This window comes from Vulpes lagopus, chromosome 5, assembly GCF_018345385.1.
Source record: "Vulpes lagopus strain Blue_001 chromosome 5, ASM1834538v1, whole genome shotgun sequence".
Taxonomy (NCBI): Eukaryota; Metazoa; Chordata; class Mammalia; order Carnivora; family Canidae; genus Vulpes; species Vulpes lagopus.
Window position 1 is genome coordinate 45,378,382 of NC_054828.1, and position 21,927 is coordinate 45,400,308.

The 21,927-nt window shown below is 32.7% G+C and overlaps 1 protein-coding gene across 4 annotated transcripts in view; it reads right to left on the reverse strand.

The window, feature by feature from the left end:
* USP34 (ubiquitin specific peptidase 34) overlaps nt 1-21,927 on the reverse strand; it is a 246,821-nt gene that overhangs the window by 68,131 nt on the left and 156,763 nt on the right. For all 4 annotated transcript variants that reach the window (XR_005987998.1, XM_041756567.1, XM_041756568.1 and 1 more), the window contains 8 exons: nt 14,277-14,477; nt 11,216-11,298; nt 7,096-7,136; nt 6,840-6,964; nt 5,464-5,616; nt 3,824-3,928; nt 2,113-2,168; nt 1,896-2,016 (listed from right to left, as the gene is read on the reverse strand). Coding sequence is in view for 3 of the 4 variants with exons in the window: in XM_041756567.1 (XP_041612501.1) it covers nt 1,896-2,016; nt 2,113-2,168; nt 3,824-3,928; nt 5,464-5,616; nt 6,840-6,964; nt 7,096-7,136; nt 11,216-11,298; nt 14,277-14,477 (885 nt within the window). In the remaining variant the exon portion in view is untranslated. The remainder of the gene's footprint in view (nt 1-1,895; nt 2,017-2,112; nt 2,169-3,823; nt 3,929-5,463; nt 5,617-6,839; nt 6,965-7,095; nt 7,137-11,215; nt 11,299-14,276; nt 14,478-21,927) is intronic.

A 21,927-nucleotide genomic window follows, 5' to 3' on the forward strand; every position in this document is an offset into this window, starting at 1 on the left:
GGAGCTAGTTAGATATATATGTGTGTGTATAGATATACATACAAAGAGTATTATGTGGTTGCCAAAAAAGAATAAATTAACTATATATGGTATATACTGATAAGAAGACTCTAAGACAGGTGAAAAAAGCAAACCATAGAGCCATGTATTTAGAATTTTAACATCTATAACCAGTATTGCATAGTGGTTAAAAGCTCGGCTAAGTGAAGTGTATGGGTAACTTCAGTGAGGCAAGTTGCTGAACTATGCCTTAATTTCATCATTTGTCAAAACAGAGTCTAATAACATCTACCTTATAAGGGCTCAAAACTTTGATAAGATTATTATCTGTATAATAAAATGGAAGAAAAAAATAAGTGGTCTTTAAAAAACACAGATAAGCAAAAAAGAATTCTGGAAAAGAGGAGAGAAAAAGAATAAATTCTCTTTCATATTTCCAAAATGCAGAATTTTACAAATGAGAAAAAAAAATGACAAAAGATACATAGACATCGATTATAAGCAGAAAACTCACAAGTTAACATGAATAGACAGTACATACAGAAAAAGACACTCATCTTCAACAGTAACTGAAGATATAAAACTAAAGCAACAGTGAGACTTGACAGACTTTGCATGTAAGCAATGTCTCAGATATCCCCTTCATATGTGGGAGTATCTGAGAAAAAGACATTAGAAACATTCTAAAATAGTGCAGCTGGGAGAATAAGAAGATATAGGCTTTTGTAAACTAATGAATTAAGATCAAAACGAATCAAATTTATTTTAAGAATAGGAATATATAATGGGACAGGTATGCAAAGAGGTTGTTTCTCACAGTTGCATTTTTTTTGGAAAAGGAAAAACAACATAAATGTCAATAAAAAAATTGTTTCTCTCTTTATGTATCTAATTTTTAAAAATATATTTTTAGTGTATTCACTTTTTCAAATAAAGACAGCAGATCACAGAATGGTAGTTAATATAAATGATATACTTGAGCATTTAATATGTCCATGAAAACTTCTGGAAGGCCATTCATCCATCACCTAACCATCATGGGAAATCAAACATATATATGGTGATCTCCCCTTTGCACTATTGAAAAACTTTTTCTTTTTTTACAATGATTTTCACATCATAATATGTTATCAAAGAAATCAGCATTATTTTAGAATAAAAGTTATATACTAGCTTATGCAAGATAATACTTCAACCAGTAAAACTAGATCAAATTATTCCCAGTGAGTATAGGAAAAATTTAAAAAGGACCTAGAGAAATAGCCTAAGAAGGGACTTTGTCAAATAGGGGAAGTAGTATAGAATAAGATAGTAAGACTGTCACCTTAAATTTATCTTCAGAATCCCTAACTCTATGCTCATGAGGACTATCCCATCCTCCTGGTTTTTCCTGAGTTTCTTACCACAAATAGTAACCTCAAGTAAATAATCCTCCAAACCAAAACTCCCTCCCTTGATGCAGGCAATGACAAAACTGCTAATGGCAGAGTAAATAACTTAATCTAAAGAGTAATCAGACTTTTGTGGGTATAGAGTCATCAGATGCTATCAAATAATAGATTTTATGTCAAATGGGCTTCTAAAATATGAAACCAGTAAGAGAGGTACTCTAATGACTACTTATTAATTCTGAATATTATTAATTCAAAATATTCAACCCTACAGCAATTGGAGTAGAGGTTACCTTTCTGTGTACAAGTCATAGGATTTGTTTCTGCATTCTAAATATAAGCTTAGCATTTATATTTTATTCAATGTTCAACTTTTCCTACCCACAATAAAACTCTAGCAAGTTTTATGTTTGCATGTTTAAGAAAATTTAATATATCCACATAAATTCAACAATAAATATTCAACCATATTTCATACAAACATTTGAATTTCTTAATACCTACCTGTCCTTCTCTTGAAAATTTAAAGGGTGGTTTGTGTTTAATAACACTTGTTGCAAGCCTAAGTAGTCCTGTAAGCCCATCATCTTCTATATTACCATCTTGATGATCAAGGATTTCCCTGCTACAAAAAGGAACACAAACAAAACAGATAGTTCACATAATTATGTCCTTTATCTTTCCTCAATGATATAAATGTCAACTTCACATCAAATTTTACCTTCGAATACAGTCAGCCAAATGTCGTGCCAAAGCATCTAAGTCGAGGAGTGTGGTCTTAATACAAAGAGAAAATACAAAATTCAAATATAGATTTTTGTGTTTAATAGCCAGAGATTACTAAAACAAAAAACATCCTTCCTTTGTAAATAGTAAGAATTTGTTTCTCCCGAATTCATTAGAATACTAATTAAATTATAAATAATACTCTTATAAGTCACTCTTATAAATAATGTCAATTAATATAATTATAAACACATCATTGACAGTCCTTCCAAAAAGAATCCATGGAATGTCAGTAACAAATTATGATAGTCATAGTAATGTATGGAGAAGATACAAAGGTTTATTATTTTCTAGCAATTTTATTGACATATAATCCACAATACCAGTTAATTTGCCCATGAAGGCCTGTTAAATGGGCTTTAAAAATAAATTTAAAGGGCTAAGTGGCACCATCAGTTAAGCATATTCTTAGGGTTGTGAGATTAAGCCCTGAGCCAGCTTTGAGTTGGGCATGAAGCCTGCTTAAAACTGTCTCTCTTTCCCCCTCTCTCTGCCCCTCCCCCCACTGTATCCTACCTCAAACGCTCTTACTCTCAAAAAAATAAATTTAAAGGTTTTAGAAAATTTTAATTTTCATTATAACTGAGCAACAAAATTAAAACATTTCACACACACACACACACACACAAAACTTAAAAGGATTCTCAAGAAACTCAGATCTCTAAGAAAAAATTATGCTGACTGGCAACCAAGAAATATTAGATTCCAACTTCAAATGGGCAACCCCAGGTTAAATAAAGAAATCAATGTTTATCTGATTGATATGAATAATCAAGTTAAAACACATTCAGTATTTCTAATTATTTCTCAAATGAAAAATATTTTAAGAATTCAATGTACCCTGCTCCTTAAAAGTAGAAAGTGCAAATATTATAGGATTTTTTAAAAATGCAAAGTGTATATAAAATGCACATGGATTAAAATACACTTTTTAAGACTTTTTAAGTTATCTTTCCACCCATTGTGGGGCTTGAATTTACAACCCTAAGATTAAGAGTCACATGCTGTACTGACTGAGCCAGGCAGCCGCTCTTGGGTTAAAATACATTTAAAAGAGAGAAAATGTTTCATAAATATTTAAATGTATCTTCTTAAAGTGTTTCTCACTTTTTGAGAACACTTAAGATGTATTTTAGCTTACTCAATTTATGGAGAAGAGACTTACAAAGCAATTCTGTCTTTGAAATTAACTTGTTTTAAACATCTGTTTAAAACTATTTTAGTCTAAGAAAATTAGATGAGAAAACTAATATTTTTTTAACCTTAAAATAAATTCTATTTGAATTGCAATTTTATTTTGCACACAAAACTCCAAACCCACATGCTATTACAGAACACTGTATATTTACATCTAAAGTCTAAATTTTACATTCTAAGTTACATTTTATATCTACAAATCTTACTGAGAAGAAAAAGAAAATTACTTATTACCAGATGAAGATATTTCAACAAAGGACAAAGTAAAAAAGAAAAAAGAATTCGGGCAAAACAAAAATGTCCAACTACAATAAATAATTAAGGCATTTTCAACTCTTATAGAATGATAAAAATGCCCTTAAAAATAAGGACTTCTATAAAGTCTTTAACATATATTTATCATGTTGGATGGATCGTGCACACTTTAAGGTATAATTTTCTGAACGTACCTGACTAGCATCCTTTATATGTATGTTGTCAACTAATTTGCACAACAACCAAAAATACTCTTTACATCCAGGTTTTAACATTGGTTCTTCTTCATAATCATCTATCTATTAAAAAGAATTAAACTTCGTGAAAACATTTTAAAAAGGAGGATAACTTAAAATCACAATACAAAACGACAGACCTTATGAAAAAATTAAACCCATGTAAAAACAGTATTCAAAATTTAACAAAAAATGGAAAGAACACTCTTAACTTCTGTAAAATTAGAATAACGAGATCGAAAAGGGAAGAGTATAAGAACTTTCAGAAAAACATTACCCTTGAATTTCTTATAACCTACTTGAAAAAATTATATAAATAACATTAAATAATGTATTATGAACTAAAAATTCAATGAAAATGTGTCAACAAAAGAAACCTACAAAAGATAAGCATGAATAAATCTACCCAAATGCAATGGTTTATTATAGTTTTAAAATCTAAAACATAAAAAACACCTTATATATATATCTTACAGACTTGATGACAAGTAAATATGAAGGAGGAAAATAGTAAATCCTACAATGCAGGGATCCCTGGGTGGCGCAGCAGTTTAGCGCCTGCCTTTGGCCCAGGGCGCGATCCTGGAGACCCAGGATCGAATCCCACGTCGGGCTCCCGGTGCATGGAGCCTGCTTCTTCCTCTATGTCTCTGCCTCTCTCTCTCTCTCTGACTATCATAAATAAATAAAATTTTTAAAAAAAATCCTACAATGCATCATATTTCTGGGGTTAGTAAATGAGCTCTGAGTTTTTTATGTTGTAAAAGGCCTTTTTACAAGACCAGTATATACCCTGGATAAGGAAAGGAAATTCAAAATTTAGGACATCAATAAAGATTAAAAAAAAAAAAAAAAGAAATCTATGTGACTGAAGGAGAAGAAAGCTACATTTATGTTTTTTTCATTTGATTATAGTAAGAACAAATGCTATCTCCAAAACACAATATCCAAAGGAGACTCCAAAGAGCTGAAATCAAAGAACATAGATTCCATTCCCAGGTGTAACATGGACACAGTATGTCCACAATACTGTCACTTTAAAAACTGTATAACTATCCTCTTGGTAAAAACTACATACAGTACACAACTACTCAAAATTACTGCGAGTATATAATACAATAATAAAAACGTGGAGCCAAGAAAATTGCAGAAATAGGTGGCTCAAGTTGTGATCCCAGGCAGTCCTGGGATCAAGTCCCACAACAGGCTCCCCACAGGGACTCTGCTTCTCCTTCAGCCTAGGTCTCTGCCTCTCCCTCTGTGTCTCTTGTGAATAAGTAAAGTCTAAAAAAAAAAAAAAAAAAAAAGAAAGAAAGAAAGAAGAAAAAAGAAAAAAGGAAAGGAAAGGAAAGGAAAGGAAAGGAAAGGAAAAGAAAAGAAAAGAAAAGAAAAGAAAAGAAAAGAAAAGAAAAGAAAAGAAAAGAAAAGAAGAGAAAGAGAAAGAGAAAAAGAAAAAAAAGAAAGAAAAAGAAAAAGAAAGAGAAAGAGAAAGAGAAAGAGAAAGAGAGAAAGAGAAAGAGAAAGAGAAAGAGAAAAAGAAAAAGAAAAAGAAAAAGAAAAAGAAAAGAGAGCCTCTCCTAAACACAGTAAAATCTTACCCTGATAGGTTTTAGTGCTTGAGCATCAGGAAGAAATTTCAATAGTGTTGAAGCAGCCAATAGCAGAAAAGAGCGATTGATTGAGTCTCCTCCATCCAGCCCTGACAGAGATAACTTATAAAGACCATTGCAAGACTCATGACGGACTGCAGTCTAGATGAAAAAAGCAAGTTCAAAAGATTGAGTTAACTTTTAAAAAGTTAATCTTAAAATCAATTGTCAGCTGAAATAATGTTAGATGGTTTCTTTAATATTTTTTAAATGCAAAGTTCTGATTACATACTAATGCACATAAATATTATCAAATAAAGTACCCCCAACATATATAGTACTTTGTATAAACATGTTAGAAATTCCCAAATGTGGACATGAAAAACACCAAATAAACGTAACAATAACAAATACAAAAGGGACAAAGGAGAGGATATTCATAATCATTTATTTATAAACTAAATAAAAGGATAAAATATTTGCAGAACAAGAAGCAATTTAGAAAGTACTTATACAAAAACATTTTAGTTTCTAAGGGACTTGCCCAAATGTCACAATCAATGCCTGCGACACAGCCAGAACAAGAATATATATGCATTCAATTCAGAGCTTAAGTATATTAAGACAGGACTGTCTTAAAAAGATGTAACTATTTTGACTATTGTGGTTAAGTGTTTTAGCAAGAGTATGTTTCTACTATTTCATTTAGGAATATAGTGTAATATCAAGATGCAGTTAGTGACAATTATACTGACCTTCAGTGTTTACATTGGAATCAAAATATACTTATTTTTATTATCTCTTGTGTCTAAGGACACACTGCAATTAAATAGAAAAAGGAAAAGAAGCTTCTTCTAAAATACAAATTACCAAAATAAACTCTAGCTCTTCCCAGAAAATGTTCAAAACTCCAAAGCAAAATAATCAAAATTTTATTTCAGAAAAAGAAAAATATGAATGCTATAGACTTTTAACATTCAGTTTTTTCATTTTAAAAATTATTTAAAATTCAATTAATTAACATAAAACGTATTAGTGGTTTCAAAGATAGAGGTCAATGATTCATCAGTCTTATATGATACCCAGTGCTCCTTATATCACATGCTTCGCTAATGTCCATCATCCAATTACTCCATTTCCACACCCCTCTCCCCTCCAGCAACCTTCAGTTTGTTTCCTATGGTTAACAGCCTCCTAATGTTCACATTTAAGTCTACATAGTTTCAAAACACTCAAGACCTTAAAGTGTTTAATAAGTACATCCCAGATAATGGGATATACTTATGGAATTATGTCCATTTGTTTCTATTAGCTCTTTAATTATCAATGCTAATAATTTTAAAAATAAGAAGAGTAATAGTACTGATTTTCAATGTTTATCTTACCTCAGGAATAAGGAGAGTCAATTTCTTTAACCAATCTTGTAAATGGTCACTATCAGCAAGGCTAGATTTCACTAAAGAACAGCAATGTGCCCAACTCACCAAGAGCCACATTGAATAATGTGAAACTAAAGAGAAGTTAGAAAAAAAAATATGACTGTAAGGCCTGTGCTGTAAAGAAAACACAATGTTCATTATTAAAGATTACCTAAACAAATTTTTGTCTATTAAAAATTAGCTTTGTGGAACCCTTACTTACCTTCATGCCTAGACCTGTGATCGGACTGAGCTTTCAAAACTCTGTAAAAGGGGGAAAAAAAAAAAAAAAAAACCACCACCACTCATTAATTTCAGCAATAAAATATAAAGAACTCAATTTATTACCACATATCCCTTTAATATTTATACAATGTACCCTTAACAAAAAAGAATAAATTAAGAAAAATATTTGTTCCTATGGTCTTTATCTTTTAACAAAACATGGAAAAAATTATTACAGACCACTGCATATGACTGTTCAGATTTAATGAACAAAATCTAAGTGAATACAGTATTGACTGAAATAACTGAACCCTCAAGAAGCGCTCATGATGGAGCACCTGGGTGGCTCAGTCAGTCAAGCATCTGACTCAATTTGAGCTCAGGTCCTGATCTCAAGGTCATGAGATTGAGCCCTGCATTGGGCTCTGTTCTGTGTTCAGCCTGGAGTCGGCTTGTCCCTCTCTCTCTACTCCTCCCCCTACTCTCTCATGCGTGTGTGCTTTTTTTCTCGCAAATAAATAAAATCTTTAAAAAGAAGAAAAGAAGTGCCCATGATTTAGTTACTAAAGAGACGCAATATTAGAAATAGAAAGGTTATAATGGTTGATTCTAAATTTCAGACTTCTAATTAAAAAAAAAAATCCTACACTGATATACAATGCCCTTCCTTTAGTATTGTTAATGCAAATTTCTATCAGAAGGTTAAAAGCCAATTACTAAAAAGTAGAGAAAACTAATTTAATTCTGTATTATTTTACATCAATTTTTCTCCACACGTTTAGTTACTCAGTGGAAAATGTATTACTTCAATTTAAACAAAAGTATTAAAAACTTTCATTTTAACAAAATCAGTAAGTGAGAATTATTTGTCTTACAAATACTGTTTAAAAAAAGAAAAGCACTGATTCCTTGCATCCTTATTTTCTTATAATTAACAAAACACCTTTCAAAATCTCAGAAAGCAACATTCACCCACATTATTGATTTACAGTAAAAAGTACTGGGGCACCTGGGCAGTGCAGTTAAGCACCCCATTCTTGGTTTCAGCTCAGGTCATGATCTCGGGGTTGTGAGATAGGAGTCCTGTCTCAGGGCTCTGCCCTCAGCATTGAGTCTGTTTAAGATTCTCTCTCCCTCTCCTTTTCCCCCTTTCCCCTAAGTTCACACGCACATGTACTCTCTCAAATCTTTAAAAAAATAAAAAGTACCAAGAAGTTAAAACTTATAAATCACATAATCTGTTCATATTTCATGTTTAATTATTATCATACTGGTATAACCAACTTTACCAAAAGCAACCTACCCATCCACCTTTTAAATATGTAGCATTAGAAAATTTTTGATGGGGCATCTGGGTGACTCAGTCAGTTAAGCATCTGTCTTTGGCTTGGGTCATCATCCTAGGGTCCTGGGATGCAGCCTGGAGCCTAGAGCCCCACTCCCTGCTTAGCAGGGAGTCTACTTCTCCCTTTTCCCCTACCCCCAGCCTGAGTTCTCATGCTCGCTCTCAAATAAACAATCTTTTTCTTAAAAAAAAAAAAAAAAAAAAAAGATGATTTTTGATAACAGGCAAAAAGTTTGTTCTAGCTGCCTTAATTTATACAAACTTATTAGCACCTTATGAACTCAAGGTGGGAGCCTAAGAAAAGGTAACAGTGCATGAACAGGCACAGATTAAGAAATACAGGGATGGGGGTAAAAGAAGGGGGCTTACATTACAAAGATTATAAAAAGTTAGAATGGAACTGGAAGAATGAAAACAAGAACAGCCACAGAGTGAACCAGCTTGAACAGTAGCAGCTGGTATCAAACCTGCATGTTTATTTTTCCTTGTGTAACATTAACAAAGTGAACATTCCTTAATTCTCAAGAAATAAAAGCAAAATAAAAGTTACTGAATGGTTTTAGTACTTCAATATATTGTGGTATGTGGGATAATGAGCTAGTGCGTGGGTTAGTGAGGACACAGAGGAGGAGTTAAATATGATTTAACTGGAGAGTTAATTGGTGGCTGGGTATAAAATATATTTTATCATACAAATCAAAGACATGTTTACAGTACTTTCTTCCTTTCTATACGTTGTCCATTCCTAAGTTTTACAAACAATGAGGTAAGGTATCTGGCACTAAAAATATAATGGTGAGCAAAATGAGATACAGTTCATATAGAATTTAGAGTCAAGTGGGGTAAAGCACATATTGATCAAGTAAAGAATGTGAATTCAACTGAGATGGAGTCAAAAGAAAGGTAAATTACAAAAGAAATAATCTTAAAATAATCATGCTATTTACATTCAACCACTGCTTATGAAGGTGACTTTTAAAAGCATCTAAAAACAGCAATTAGCCACAAATACGGTTAAGCACTTTCAAACGTGTTTACATCAGCTTTATAAATCATTTGAGTACAATGGCAAATTTCAGCCCAACAAAGCAGCAACAGAATACTTAGAAATTAATTTTACATTCTTTAACATAGCTTATGTGATTATCTAAGGCCCCCATGTATAGTCAGGTCCCCATGTATTAGTCAGCAATTATCACACTTGAATTTCTGTATTAAAATTTCATACATTAGGGCAGCCCCGGTAGTGCAGTGGTTTAGCGCTGCCTGCAGCCGAGGGTGAGATCCTGGAGAGCCGGGATCGAGTCCCACATCAGGCTCCTTGCATGGAGCCTGCTTCTCCCTCTGCCTGTGTCTCTCTCTGTGTATCTCTCATGAATGAATAAAATCTTTAAAAAATTTTTTCATACATTATTTTTTAATCTCTACTGTAGCACAAATAAATGGGATATTACATGCTCAAACTATATTCTTATACACACATTTCCAGCTCTGTCCACCAACGGCCCAGATGCAAGAGAATCTCAGTAGCAGTGAGTCCACCAAAAATCCGTATTTTTGGAAGTTTCCCACCAACAGGAACTACAGCTTCTTAAAGAAATGGCTGATTTCAGGGCTAAGGTAGGAAACTACATGCCTTGAAGATCTTACAGGGACAGGAAAAAATAAAAAAGGATGACTCCTTTCCGCTCCAAATAATAAGGCTATGTCAAAAGGACATGAACAAGCTTGAGAAGGTCAACTCAGGTATAATTTGAGTAAAGTGAATAGTGATAGTCATGAACTACAACAAATTGAAAAATCCGTGAATTCAAACTGATACTAACTTAAAGGAAGAGAAAGCTCTTCCTTATAACAGAATGTCAACAAATAAACAGAAAAAAGAATGCTTAAGAATCAGAAAATCACTACTTTACATTTACTAATATTTAATTCAGACAAGAATCACACCAAATGCTAAAAATCAATAAACAAAAGTTTTATGAGAAATCATTTTCCACAGGTCACTTTTAATTAGTAAAAATCAGAAATTTTATTATAGAGAAACCTGCAGGAAACCAAATAAACTAATAAAAATTAGTATAACTAGTAATGAGACCAACTGACATCAGCAGGATATACTGGGAAAGACACATTACTAATGGAGTACTCCTGCTAAAAATAAAAATATATCATCTGAATTTAATCACAAAGATCAAAAACATTAGAATTAGAAAACCTAAATGGAAAGATGTTTTATAAAAGAACGGGCGTGAAATACTTAGAAATGTCAGTATCTTGAGAGAAAAGCTACTGAAGTATCCCCGGTAAAAGGAAATGGAAGAAATAACAACTAAATGCAGTACATGATCCTAGACCAAGGGGGAAAAAAAGTGTCATAAAAAAAATATTCATGGGACAATTTGAGTATGGACCATACATTAAATAAACACTATCAGAGCAATATTTAAATTGCTATATTTGAGTCTTTTACTCATTATTAAGAAAATGTCCTGGTATCAAAGTGTTATTGGTAAATGGGCATATCTGACACTCCCACAGAACTTGGGACAATATGTAAAAAAAATATGGGCACAGAGACACACAGAAAATGCACACTCATGATATGTAATAAAATTGGCAAAATATTGGTAATATGCAAATGAAGGTGAAAGTATGAGAGTTGAGGTACCCTAACAATTTTTCTGCTAACCTTTAAATTTTTTCAAAATGAAGTTTTAAAGCACTATATTTCTGGTACAAGTATATACGAAAATTATGTAAAACTTCATACCTAGGAGCCAGATTATCATACGTATAAGCAACAGACATAAGTCGCTGAATCAAACTGGTTCCTTGGACAAGAACAAGAAATACCTTTAAAACAAAAACATTAAAAAAAATCTTTAAATACACTAAAACACAAAAATGCATTTTTACCACAAAACTCCAAATTACTTTGATTTTTATCTATGACAAGATAAGGAATATCATACTGTAAAAATACTAGTATCAGAAAATTAGAATTTTGTAACCAAACTTAGGAACAAACTTAAAAAAAGAAAATTTACAAATACAAAAGCAAAACTATTCTTTATATTTGATCTACAAATTCTTTATGTCACCCAAGTGAGTGAAAAAAATATATTACATATGTCAGTGGTTTGTTGGGGTGATGAAGAATGAAACATTTTTTGCTTTTGAAATAGGGGAAAAAACCCAAGCAGTGGCAGATAATCTCAACCATCCTGAAATAAACAGAGAAAAGAATGAATATAGGGCAGAGATTCTATTTTAAAAACCGTTAGGTTCAACATTTAGTTTGCATCCTTTCAAGCTGCTTGATTTTTTTTTTTTTTAAGCTGCTTGATTTTAATACATACTTAATTTTTAGGTTCTGGTTCTTCTATATCGTGTTCTATATAAGTTCTATATAATGGGAGAAAATAATTTACTACTTATACAAATAGAGAGTTATAGACTCCTTTCAGCAGATCGCAACCCTTCTGGGCACTAATGTTTTAAGCACTGTTTCCATCCTGGAGATGTGAGTCCAGTGTAGCAGATAACACAGAAAGCACTGTAACACAAGTAATACAATGTGCCACTAGAACAAAAGAGAGCAGCAACGAAACCTATCCCTGGTGAAATCAGGGCAGACGGCTTCAAGGAAAGCTGTTTAGGCTGAAATCTTAAAGTCTGACCTGGAATTTGAACCTTCTGAAAGGGCTTTATGGGCAACAAATGAAATAATTCATGATAGTCAATTATAAAAAAAAACCTAGGGTTCTTCCACACTATCTACAGGATATCCAAACTGGATAACTTGTCTCTAGAATTAATATAACAAAAATTTGTTCCCCAAAAGCTTAACATAAATTATGATTATGATAAGCTAATGGAAAAATAAACACCTTTTCGAAACTATAAAAACACTGGCATGTGTGAATAATACTATTATTAAAATCTCAAGAGGAAATGACTAAAGTCAAAAGCTTTGAAGTTATTTAATGAGTTAACAGAACACAATTTTAGTTCTTAAATTATAACCTAGGAAGACTATTCTGGAGAAAAAGTAACTGAAACATTACAGCAATGCAAGGTTAAAATAAGTAGTCAACAATATGCAACACTGTAGAACACATTTAGATTACACTGTAGTCCCCACAGTTCTATTTTAATTGTATTAGCTGTAAATGATTTGGAATCCTAGCAGAGGTCACTTGTCCCATTTAATCTCCAAAATTCTGAAAGGGAAATATGAAATATGCATCAGGTTTCAAATTTCACTAGTAGTTTCCAATCTAGGTTTCACTATACTACTTCTCTATCAGAAACAACTCATTACTCTGGTGTTTCTTTCCCAGCTATGAGGTAAAGTGCTAGTTTCAAAAGGTTACAAATGAATAAGAGATCTCACTAGATCCCAGTACAAAGATGGAGCCATTCAAAGGGCAAATATTTGATCATATGAATGACAGAATCCACAGACAAAATTCTAATTATACTGCTGGATGTGCTAGTTATTGTGCCATTTTTAGTCAGCTCTGTATCTACCATTCTACAGAGTTGCTTTGTGAATCTAGGGCTGGTATATCACAAACTAAATTCCTCCTTTGCCAGTTGATTTCCTAGGAGGTTCTGCTAATCTGAGACAGAGATTACTTCCTTGTTTTTTCTATTAACACTGTACCATAGTTAACCCAGGAGAAGCTATTTAGTTTCAGAAATAGTAGCAGAACCCCTTCCTTAGAGGCCTAAACCCCAGGTCAACAAGATCCTTCCTTATAATCTCCTCATTTCTGATATTCCCAACCTTTTTCTGTATGTTCCTTAAACTCCAGGAGTGGTGAATGGTTACCTGTCTGGGTTACCTCAGTATTTTCTTTTTATATGTTTAGACCTCCTTTTTTTTTTTTTTTTTTTTTTTTTTATTTATCAGAACTATTTATTGAAAGTATTATCCTTTCCTCACTCTGTTGCACCTCTTTGTCATAAAGCAAGTGTCTATATATGTGTGGTTCTCATTTTGGTCTCTCTGTTCTCCTTAATTAGTTTGCTTATCCCTGCATCAGTATCACACTGCCTTTGTAATTAGCTTTGTTGGTCTAAACCCCATAGCATTTTGATGGCTGATCTCTAGTAAAAAGCAGTTATGATCATGGCACTAAAGACAGGGCAAAATAAGGAGCCTGGGTTCAAATCATGACCCCACCACTCTTTGTGTAATCCTGAGCAAGTTAACCTTTCCATAAACCTCAGTTTGGCTGGTATGAGATAAATGTTGTGGGGTATGAACGAAGAATTTCCTCTGCACTTTCAAGATTCTTCCAGCTGGACAAAGCATCAAATTGACCTCGGGCCGGGCAGGTAGTGCGGGGCTCAGCACAAGCTTGTTTGAGCGCATCAGCGCGGCTGCGACGCCTGTCCCACAACCCAATGCAGACATGTGAAACCAATTCTTTTTCTTTTGTTTGTTTGTTTTTTTTTTGTTTTGTTTTGTTTTTTTTTGAAACCAATTCTTTATTTTAAATCTCTCCTGTTGAAACATCTGTGTGGTTATTTCCCTAGGCTCTCACAAATTTAGTATATAAATTACTGAGTGTAAATGATTAAATCCTACAGTTAGAGAACATTAGAATAGCATACAATTCATTCCTGCAATTTGGATAATGAACTAAAAAATATTACTATTTCATAATTACTACTGGATTAAAAAATGAAGGTATCACTTCAGCTGTTAAGTCATATGTGGTAATCTAGAATTGCATTTCTTATGCATTACCATATTCTTAACTTTGTAAAACACAAATAGAATTCATTACTACAATTTAATGGTAACTTCTGTACTTTACCTCTGTTAATCTTGGTATATGAAGACCCTTGGCATGATCACCAGCAGCCTTTCTTGATTTACCAGGCCAAGTTCTTTTCCTATGGCTTTCTGCTATACCAGACCAGGCAAAGACATCATGATAAGCTAAATCCAAATCGGATGGATCTACTGCAAACTGGCATATTAACTTCAGCAAGCAAGCAAGACAGTCTAGCTGCCACTGTGGATAAGAAGAAAACGTCATTTCCCTATTTTGATTAATTTAACATGGCCACTATACAACCTGAAACTAAAAGCTAGAAAGTAAAAATAATTACAGCTAGTACTTTATCTATGTGCTAAAGAAGTTTTACTACTTATATATTCTGTTGAGTAACAATCCAATCTTACAAAAATGACAAAAAATATCTAGATACTAAGAGGTAAAGAAAACATCCAAATGTCATCTGATCTACTGCTCAGATTGTAGTATAATTTTTTTAATTACTAAAATGTAAACAAAAATGTAATTTACCCCAAAATGAATTAAGAGACAAAGTATTTATAGTTGTTTCTCCAGCCAAGTAGAGAATATAATCCAGTGTTTTGGAAGCCAAAGCAATTCTCAAGAATTCTAAAAAATAACTGAAAATTGTGTACTTTACATAAGTACATTTAAAATAAAAGAAATATTTGGTATAATAGTTTAAAATTTTCATTTCTGATTTAAAGATCTACCTTAAAATTTTAAAAACATGTCAAGTAAATTGATATAATTCTTGTGCAAGATGAGAGTTTCACAGTATTCTCAACAGTTATTTTCCTATCTTCCTAATCTCACTGCCAAATTGTATAATAGCTATACCAATATACCTCGGAAGGGAATTCAGCAATACTACATTACAGATTTTCAAGAAAGTTACAAAGAAATTTCAGTAAGATTAGTCCTTTCAACAAATGGTGGTAGAAAACTGAATAGTAGCCATATTAAAAAAAAAGAAACAGACAAAAAACCCCACCAAACCCTCAACCTCACTCTACATATACAAAAATTGACTCAAAATGCATCATAGAACTAAATGAAAATGGTAACTATAAAACTTAAGAAAAACAGAAAAATCCTTGTGGACTTCAAAGATTTCTTAGATAGGATACAAATTCTGTTAAAATTAAAAACTTCTCTGCTTAATAGACACTGTCAAAATAATGAAAAAGCCAGCCACAGATTGCAAATATTACTATATTACAAATATTACTATTGCAAATACTATATACCTAGCAGAAAAATTTGTCTAAACTGATTAAAGAAAAAAAAATCCTCTTTACTAAGATCAGAAGGGAAAGGAAGGGGTGGGGGGCCTAAAGATAAGTATAGACGCTTCATTAAAAAAATGTGGTCACTATGAAACTTGTGAGATGCACTGAGAAGGAGACTTAGTGGAGGAAATTTATAGCTAAAAATGCTTAAAAAAACCCCTCAAATCAACAACCTAGCTTTCCCACTTAAGAACTAGAAAAAGAACAAGCTAAATCCAAGCTAGCAGAAAGGAAATAATAAAGTACAGAGTTGAAAACAGAACAGAAAAACACGAAAATCAATGTAAATAAAAGTTTGTTCTTTGAAAACAAAACTGACAAACCTTAAGCTAAGAGAACTAAAAAAAGGAAGAGTGAGGGACGCCTGAGTGGATCAGCGGTTGAGCATCTGCCTTAGGATTAGGTCGTGATCCTGGGGTCCTGGGATCTGGTCCCACATCAGGCTCCCTGTGTGGAGCCTGCTTCTCTCTCTGCCTATGTCTCTGCCTCTCGCTCTGTCTCTCATGAATAAATAAATAAAATCTTTAAAAAAGAGTGAAATTACTAACATCAGAAATAAAAGGAGGAATTTTTCTGTCAAATCAACAGAAAAAAAAGGATTTCAGAAGAGTACTATAAACAACTATAAACCAAAAAGCTGGAAAACCTACATGAAATGGACAAATTTCTAGAAACACAAAATAAAAGCTCAATCATGAAGAAATAGAAACTCTGAATAGATCTATAATTAAAAATCTCCCAACAAAAAAAGACCTGACAGCTTCATTAGTAAATTCTACCAAACATTTAAAAAACTAATGCCAAGCCTTACCAAATTCTCTAAGGAGGGAACACTCCCAACTCATTCTATGAAGCCAGCATAACCCTGTATCAAAGCCAGACTGAGATACTACAGAAAAACTACAGATGAATATCCCTTATGAACAATGATGCAAAAATCCTTGAAAAAACATAAACAGGAGCTAGCAGCATATCAAAAGGATTATACAGCATGATTAACTGGGATTTGTTCTTGGAATGCAAGGATGGTTCAACATACAAGACTCAACCAATATTCCATAACAAAATGAAGAGAAAGACCACATGATCATTTCAACTGATGCAGAAAAAGCATCTGAAATAATTCAACACTCTTTCTTGATAAAAACACTAAAAAAAACAAACAAAAAACAACAAAAAGGACAGAAATACAACAAAACTACCTAAACAGAACAAAAGCCACATATGAAAAATTCATAGTGAAAATCATTCAATTGTGAAGACTAAAAGCTTTTCAACTAAAATAAGGAATAAAGCAAGGACATCTGCTTTCTTAATTTCTATTCAACACAGTGGTGGAAGTTTTGGCCTCAAGAATTAGGTAAGAAAAACAAACAAAAAGCATCCACACTGGATGAACAATGAACACTATGAAAAGAAAACCACTATGAAAAAGAAATAATTCCATTTACAATAGCATCAAAAGAATAAAGTACTTAAAAATCAACCAAGGTCATCAAAGACTTCTACAATGAAAATTATAACACAAGGCTAAAGACTGAACATTTATGAAAATATCAATACTACCCAAAATAATCTGTAACAAAATAATGACATTTTTTGCAGAATAAAGAAAAACCCATGCTAAAATTCATATGGAATCTCAAGGGATACCAGAGCCAATACAATCTTAAAAGAACAAAACTGGAGGACTCATACCTCCTCATTTCAAAGCTTACTACTGAGCTATGGTAATCGACATCATGTGGTATTGGCATAAAGACAGACATATAGATTAATGGAATGGAACAGAGTACCCAGGAATAAACCTTCACATATATGGTCAAATGATTTTTGACAACAGTGCCAAGGCCAGTCAACAGGAGAAAGGACAGTATTTTCAAAAAATTGTGCAGAGAAACCTGGATAGCCATATGTAAAAGCATAAAGTTGAACCCTTACACACTAAAACACCATATATAAAAATTAACTCTAAGTGAATCAAGGTTGTAAATAGAAGCCCTAAAACAATTCTTAGGAGAAAACAGAAGCTTTCATGACAATGTATTTGGACACATGATTTCTTAGATAGGACATCTATAGTATAAGTAACAACAACAACAACAAAAGACATATTAGGCTTCATAAAAATTTAAAAATTTTGTGTATAAATAAGACTATCCACAGAGTAAAATGGCAACCTACAGATGGGAGAAGATATTTGCAAAGTATGTATCTGATAAAGGATTAATATTCACAATATAGAGAACTTCTAAAACTCAAAAAACCAAATAACCTCATTCATAAAGGAGCAGAGGAGTTGAAAAGATATTTCTTTGAAGAAGATATATAAATGGCCAATTAGCACAAGAAAAGATCCTCAACTTCACTGTTTATTAAGAAAATGCAAAGTAAAACTACAATGAGAAACCACCTGACGCCCATTAGGATGGCTAATATCAAAAAATCAGAAAATGAAATGTTGGCAAATATGTAGAGAAATTAGTACCTTTGTGCACTACTGGGAGGAATGTTAAGATGGTATAGCTGCTGTGAAAAACAGTATGTTGGGTTCCTCAAAAAACTGAAAACATAAATGCCATATGAGCCAGCAATTTCACTCCTGGGTATATACCCAAAAGAACTGAAAGTAAGGTCTCAAAGATATTTATATACATCTATATTCATAGCAGCATTATTCACAATAGAGAAAATATGGAAGCAACCCATGTCGTCCACTGATGAATGCATAGATAAGCAAAATGTGGTATACACAGCATACAATGAATTATTACTCAGCCTTCAAAAGGAAGGAAATTCTGCAATATGCTACAAAGGTGAAGCTGGAGGACATTTGCTACTAAAATAAGCTAGTCAAAGACAAATATACCATATGATTGCACTTACACAAGGTACTCAGAGTAGTCAAAAGCATGGAGACAAAGTATAATGGTGGTTTGTCTCAAGATGGGGGGAAGGGAGACTGGGGAATCATCATTTGACAGGTAAAGTTTTACTTTTACAAGATGAAAATAGTAATGGGGATAGAGAATAGTGACGATTCCACAATAAGGGCATAGATATGTAATACCAGTGAACTACACACTTAAAAATGATTAAGATAGTGAATGTTAAGTGTATTTTACCATGATTTAAAAAAAAAACCTACATTGTCACATAAAGCACTTGTAAAAATACTCAACATCACTAGTCACCAGAGATTGTGCAAAGCAAAAGCACCATAAGATAATACTACATACCCAGTAGAAGGCTCAAATTAAAAAGACTGACCACACCAGCTGTTGCTGAGGATATGAAGCAATTGGAATTCTCATATGCTGCAGCTGGCTGGGAAAACACTTGGGCAGTTTCTTACAAAGTCAATCTTATATTTACCATTATTACTCAGGAAATTCATTTATTTTCTTGGTATTTATCCAAAAGAAACAAAAAGTTATGTACACAAAAAGACTTGTAGATGAATGCTTGTCAATTTTATTTATAATAGCCCAAAACCAGAAACTCCAATGTCCATCAATAAGTGAATGGATAAGCAAGGATAAGCAACTTATTAAGGGTATACTACTCAGCAATAAAAACAACCAACCAACCAACCAATACATGCAACATTTATCAGCAACATTTATCAAAATACATACTGAGTAGAAACACGAGATACAAAGAACATACTATATTATTCCATTTACAAGGAATTCTATTAAATGCAAATGTAATCTGTAACAACAAAAAATCAGTGGTTGCGTAGGGCTGGTTGGTTGGGAGAAGTGGGGGGAATTGATGGTAAAAAAGCAGAGTACAGGGGAGTCTGGGTGGCTCAGTTGGTTAAGCGTCTGACTCTTGATTTCAGCTCAGGTCATGATTTCAGGGTTATGAGATCAGGCATGGAACCTGCTCAGGACCCTCGCTCTTCTCCTTTTGCCCCTCCCTCCTTACCCTCCCACTTCTCTATACCTCCCCTTAAAAAAAAAAAAAGGCAGGGTGGAACTTCTGAGGTAATAGAAATGCTCTTTATGTTGTGTTGGCAGATTACACATGTAGAGTTTAGGTTCTGAAGAATGTGTATACTTTTTAAATGAGTTCACTACCTACTGCATGAAGAGTATATCTCAACTTCATATCACACACAAAAATTAATTTAAAATGGATCAGATACCTAAATATTCAAGAATTAGAGCTGTATAATTCTTTTAAAAAAAGCATGGTGATTAATATTTGTGACCCTAGATGATATACATCCAGGAATTAGCCTTCTTTTTTTTTTTTTGGAATTAGCCTTAACATTATGCTAAGTGAAAGAAGCCAGTCACAAAGGACCATATACATATTATATGGTCCATTTATGTGAAATGTCCACAACAGGCAAATTTATATAGAAAACAGATTAGATTAGTGGCTGCCCAGGGCTTAATTGTTTTCATCAATGAGGAGTGACCGCTAATAAGTGTGGGGGTTTCTGTTTGAGGGGATGAAGCTGTTCTGGCATTAGTGGTAACAGCTACACAACTCCACAAATATACTAAAAATCAGCTTTTTTTTTTTTTTTTTAAGATTTTTAAATTTATTTCTGAATGACACAGAGAGAGGCAGAGACACAGGCAGAGAGAAACAGGCTCCCTATGGGGAGCCAATTGTGGGATCGGATCCCAGGATCATGGTCTGAGCCAAAGGCAGATGCTCCATCACTGAACCACTCAGGTGCTCCTAAAATTCCCTGCTTTTTAAATGGATGAATTTTACTGTATATGAATTTTAACTCAAAAAATTTTCAAAGTATACTTCAACTAAATTCCTTTTTAAAAGAAAAATTAAATTGTCTAAGAAACAAGAATGATTCTAAATTTTTAAGTATTCTATATGCTAGGAGAGATGCATTATAAATGGGGATATTAACTTGAAAGCATCTGTGTCGCAGGCATGCTTAGCATCTCAGGCATTGGCAGGCTACAATGTATCACATACAGTAGTTAAAATTTTCTCATTAGTTATACTTCATAAAAGTAATCACAATTTCAAAGGAAACACACAAAAAACCCTCTAGTTTGTGCTTGATTCCCTGTAAACTACTCAAAACTAAACTTAGAGCAGTTTATAAATAAAATTTCTATAAATAGACACATAACCACTCATTAAAAATTTTAGTTATATTCTCCTACTGTGCCAAAGAACTAAAAGGCACATTAGAATTCTAAGAGATTAATGGGACAATAAGATATGACTAACAATAAAATACATTATAAGTCACAGAATTATAATAATTAATAAATTGGAGTATCTAGTCTAAAAAGGAAAAGAACATAATCAAATAAATAAAACAAAAATGGAAAAATAAGTATTAAAACCAGTGGTAAGAATAACAATTATCTTAGTACACAGTAATGCATTTTCTAAACATATTTTATTAATTTGATATTAAATCAAGAACACCTGACTCGTAGACTCCAAGATAATTCTAAAACACAAGTATTAAAAAATTAATATTTGATGGCATGTATGATAATGCTATTCTGTTTTGTTGGAAGTGAGGAAATGGAGCATTCTTTCCATTTAAGTTAACCAAATTGTAGTGTTTGGTACAGCGGTATCAATTTTTTAATATTTCACAAGCAACTTCATTTTCCTAATATTATAGAATAGTGCTTCTTCAAGTTAATAGAGGTAAAGTATCTTTAACAAAAAACAACTTCCATTTTGTTGGGAACTAATAATTTTGTGAAACACTGTAAAAAATTCTGTAGAATGTTCAATAGCTATAAAAATTTCTGAAAGCTTACTCTCAATTTCATTTCAGAGCACTCACAAATGGTCTGAAAACACAACACGTATTTGAGTAGCACTACTCTAAAGGAAGAAATAGCTAAAACAAAATGAAGCAAAGAAAAAGAATGTTCTCAAAAAATTGAACACAAATAAACCAGTTTTTTTTAAGCATCCAAACATGAAGACTATATAAATATTAACATGTAATTTATTAACTTAAAGGAAAAATGTTTATGAATTAGCCACAGTTCAGAGTTGTGAATTTTGGCACTTAAATTTTAAGAGAGTTGTGGGCAGCCTGGATGGCTCAGTGGTTTAGCGCCATCTTCATTCAGCACGGGTGTGATCCTGGAGACCGGAGACTGAGTCCCAATCCCACATCAGACTCCCTGCATAGAGCCTGCTTCTCCCTCTGCCTATGTCTCTGCTTCTTTCTCTGTGTGTCTCTCATGAATAAATAAATAAAATCTTTAAAAAAAAAATTTAAGAGAGTTGAGATGAAGAACTCTTCATGAATAGTTTATCAGATGCTCCATTTAAAAAAGATTAATTTTACTACACTCCATAATCTTCCTTACAACAATGAAATGTAGCAAAAGTTATACTTGCTAATAGAA